This window comes from Volvox carteri, assembly GCF_000143455.1.
Source record: "Volvox carteri f. nagariensis unplaced genomic scaffold VOLCAscaffold_69, whole genome shotgun sequence".
Classification (NCBI taxonomy): domain Eukaryota; kingdom Viridiplantae; phylum Chlorophyta; class Chlorophyceae; order Chlamydomonadales; family Volvocaceae; genus Volvox; species Volvox carteri.
This window is the reverse complement of record NW_003307612.1, coordinates 530302-534500: the sequence shown is the minus strand read 5'-3', so window position 1 is coordinate 534500 and position 4199 is coordinate 530302. Positions and strand designations below refer to the sequence as shown.

The window sequence follows — 4199 nt, the reverse complement described above, 5'->3', positions numbered from 1 at the left end:
AAGCTTCTAAGCGCCTGAAGCGCTATCTAGTCGTCTCTGAAGGCACCACAACCACGCCGACCACCACTGAACGGACACCCCGTCTGCAATTGGATCGCCGCCCCGACTACCCACTCGTAGCAGTACTCGTAAACGGCACCCAACAATCTGACCGTATCACAGCGGGAATGCCAACCTACTTGCGTTTAGCACGGCCGCCGACCATCGATGAAACCATCGAGCTGTTTACCCTGGCGCCGGATCAGGCCGTGCCATTCATGCTCATGGCACGCTACTTCGACCGCCGCAACCAACCCGATCCAGGTGTCCCACCGCAAATGCTCGTCATGGGTCCTCCGGGCACAGGCAAGACTCAGTTCGTACACGCACTGCTGTGGTACACGTACCAACATGACAGTCCTGACTGGGCCGCCACGTGCGCATACTCTTGGGCCGCCGCGATCGCGTTCAACACCCCAGTCCATCGCAGCCTATCTACCCACTCCATGTTCGGCATCTCAGCCAGCCAAAGCGGCTCCCGTGGCACCAACTTTCCTAAGCGCGGCGCACATGCTGGCCTTCAAGTAAAACGCAACGTCGGCGATGGCGCTGTGCTCATCGACGAAATTGGCATGCAAAGCCACGAGCACCTCGGCGCCATCAGCCACTCCTGCACAGCCAGTCTGCCGCCTCCGCCACACCTTGGGCCCGCCCATGACAGCAGCCGCGTCTTATCCGGCCGTGCCGCGGGCGGAATCGGTGACCTGCTACAGCACCCTCAGCCAGGCGGTTCACCACCGTACCGCTACGCCGCCGACGTTGAGCGAAACCCCCAGTTCACTCCCTCGGCACCGACAGCACAACGCACACCAGCTTCGCTTGACGAAGGTCGAGGTCACCGTCATGATGACAGCAACAATGACAACACTGACGCAGACGACGACACCGGCAACCATCGCGCCACCACATCCACACGTCGCACTCGTCGCCCCGTGCCACAGACGCACACCCGCCTACACGACGGCTTCAACCTGTACCGTCAGCTCGGCGGCACCGTATTCATGCTGCAGAAACAGCAGCGGCAAGACAACAGCCCATCTGGCCAGCAGCTTACCCGCTTCGCAACCATGTTCGGCGGCATTCCAACCACTGAAGCACGTGTCGCAGATCTAGTAGACGCACTCAACCAACGCGTCATCACAGATTTGTCCGATCTCACAGACCTCGAACCCCGCGTCGTGCTGCAACGGAACGAACCCAGGCACGCGCTCAACACACGCCTCCTGATGCTCCAGGCGCGCCGCAAAGGAGCGCGTTTGGTCAGCTGGAATGCGGACCACGTCCCGGTTAGGCAACATGGCGCAACCCAACAACAGGCGCTCTCACACGTCGAAAAGGCTGTCGCAATGCGAGTAAAAGACGCCACCTTCGACCACACCACCGCCGACACTTGGTACTACGAGGGTGCACGCTACACCCTACTCGACACCACAGCTGCCGACGCCGGCGCGTGCCACAACAATGAAGTCGAGGCGTGTGGCCTGCTTACCGACAGCCGTGAACCGCCCGACGATGGCCGCGGCCCGTACTGGCGCCTCCACTACCTACCCGCAGCCGTCTTGGTCCGTCCCATTAAAGGGCACACGCCCAAAGCGGTGCTAGCAGACTTATCGGACTTCGCAGCCAAAGGTGCTGCCTTCGCCATCGTACCACGGCCCTCGCCGGCAGCAAACATCACCGTGCCAGCCGCCAACACCGGCACCACCACCAAAAATGTACGTCGAGTCAATGTACCGCTTGGTGACTACTACGCCGTCACCGACTACTTCGTACAGGGCCGTAGCTTCAAGGAAGAATGCTGGGTCGCAGACCTTTCCGTCCCGCCCGGTGGCCTCAAGCGTGCAACCATGTACGTGTTGCTCACCCGCTACAAGACACTCGACCACATCCGCCTCCTGCGCCCGCTCTCTACCACACCCGATGAACGAACACGAGTCGTCAAACAGTTCATGGCAGCAACCAAGCTGGACCCCGACCTGGCGGCCGAACTCCGCCTCCTGGATCGCCGTGCAACCGAAACACGTGAACGCTATACGACCGAGTACAAACACGCCAGAAACCTAGAGGAGCGTTGGACCTCCGCAGCCAACACCACCTGACACGTAAAACAGTTCGTCTGCCTCGCCACTGGATGGCGTTAAATGCCAGCGTTGCACGGCTCTCTAGCCGTCCGACGACACGCCCGCACGGCTGGGTGCATCCCTTGCACTTGTGGGTTCGACTCCCACACGGGTGTACTACAAGTATACGCACGCTCCGTCGTACTCGTGCCGCCCAGCCGGGGGACTACGGCCCCCTCGCGGGCGACCAAGCCCGCGTCTAGTTACAGCATAGGTTTAGGGAAACATTATAGTATAATAGTATCGCAGTCTTAGGTTCGATTCCAATACAATGCGCGAAATGGATTTCAATGTAAGAATAACCTACATGTGGATACCCTAATAAAGGGCGCCTACCAATAGAGGTGCATGTGAGAATGCAGAGGTCGAAACGTGTGTTTGAATTTTCATCATGACCCTTAAGAATCCCACATTTTTTAAGGCTTAAGAATGTAAGCAGCAAAAAGAATTTCCTGAGAATATGACTTAAGAATGAGTGCCATACTTAGCGAACCTATGGTAAGAACGGTTAAAACCGGCCAAAGAGCAGCTAAGTATGCTTTAGGCAAAGAATGAATAAGTTGGCCTAAGAATGTATAAGAACACCCCAAAGAACGAAAAGAATACATAAGACTGCTGGCCCTAAAGAATGCTAAAGAATGGTAAAGAGTGGTTTTATTTCTTAAGAATGAGACTTAAGAACGAGTGCCATACTTAGCAACCCTATGATAAGAATGGTTAAAACCGGCCAAAGAGCAGCTAAGTATGCTTTAACACTAAGTTGGTCTAAGAACGAATAAGAACACCCCAAAGAATGGAAGAGAATACCTAAGACTGCTGGGCCCCAAAGAATGCTAAAGAATTTCAAAGAATGGTTTTAAGATAAACGGATGCCTTACGAACGTTCTTAGAACGTTCTTAGAACGGTGTAAGAACGTTCTAATGGTTATTCAATTTTATCAATTTGGCTGGGCTAAGAACGAGTTAAGAACGTTCTTAACCCCCCTCCGTGTTTGTAGGGTCGCTGGTCGTCCGTGCTGCCTCTGGAAGACAGACGCCTCCGCGAGATCCCCAGTGACCCTCCGTACACCGGTCTCCGGCACAAATCAAGTCTCCCCAACCCGATACTAGCACCATCCCTCGACCCACATGTACGCCGCGACACACCTATAGTGTGGAGCACGACCACGGAGAAGCCACACCATCCCCGCGCAGAGCCAGACGACATGGAGAGTGACCCACCAGCGCCGCCGAGCCACCCTGCGGAACCAGCCTGCACAGGACGGAAATGCACAAGATCCGTCCACCAGCGGCAACAGGATTTCATCAACAACAATACACGCTGTGACAACAGTAACGTGGGAACAGATAGTGCAGCTATACACGGCGTGCAACTCCGCGACCCGGCCCCGCAATGCACATCCTATATGGAAGCGAGACGCGTCATGGCAGCTCTGCGAAAAGACACCCGTAGGAGTGTGCCCAACCTAGGGAACCCCCCTGGGCCTATCGTCCAGGGACCGCGACCGCGCCCAAACCGGCAAACCCGTCGCACTCTAAGCATCGGCATGACCCCCGTGACAGGAGAAATCGGTACCCCAAACCCAGTGCTGGTGTACCTTGCAGAAAAGGGACTCGACTGTACGCCGGTAGCGCCACGTAACCCTCGCGCCGGCGCAGGCACGGAGGCGGCAGGGGCCGGCCCGAACACCGCCGACAGGGACCACGCCGGTGATCCGCCTGCACCCGAACCGGCCGGAGTGCTACCGGGGACGCCGAAGCCACCAGAGCACCTCACCCCGCAATGGTGGAGACCTCGATGGAAAGTCGCCCGCGACCAAATACTGGAGGACAGGATACCCTGGAAGCCTGGAAAAGGCCAGGCAAAGGACACAACGGGGCAACAACAGATAGTTTATGACCTATACAACGATATAGAGGACATCGTAGAAGTACTCGCGGGCCCTATCACAAAACGCATCGTCCCCTCAAACGTTAAACCTCCCAAGAAACAGAAAATCGGGGCCGATACGACTGCAACCCACGAACAGTACTACACAG

The 4199-nt window shown here is 56.7% G+C and overlaps 1 protein-coding gene across 1 annotated transcript; it reads left to right on the top strand.

Annotated features, from left to right (window-relative positions):
• Positions 1 to 167: 167 nt before the first annotated feature.
• Positions 168 to 2138, top strand: VOLCADRAFT_98234 (uncharacterized protein; the record flags this gene model as incomplete). The annotated part of the gene is made up of 1 exon (XM_002957124.1): positions 168 to 2138. The coding sequence occupies one exon, from the start codon at positions 168 to 170 to the stop codon at positions 2136 to 2138; it is 1971 nt and encodes a 656-aa protein (XP_002957170.1).
• Positions 2139 to 4199: the final 2061 nt, after the last annotated feature.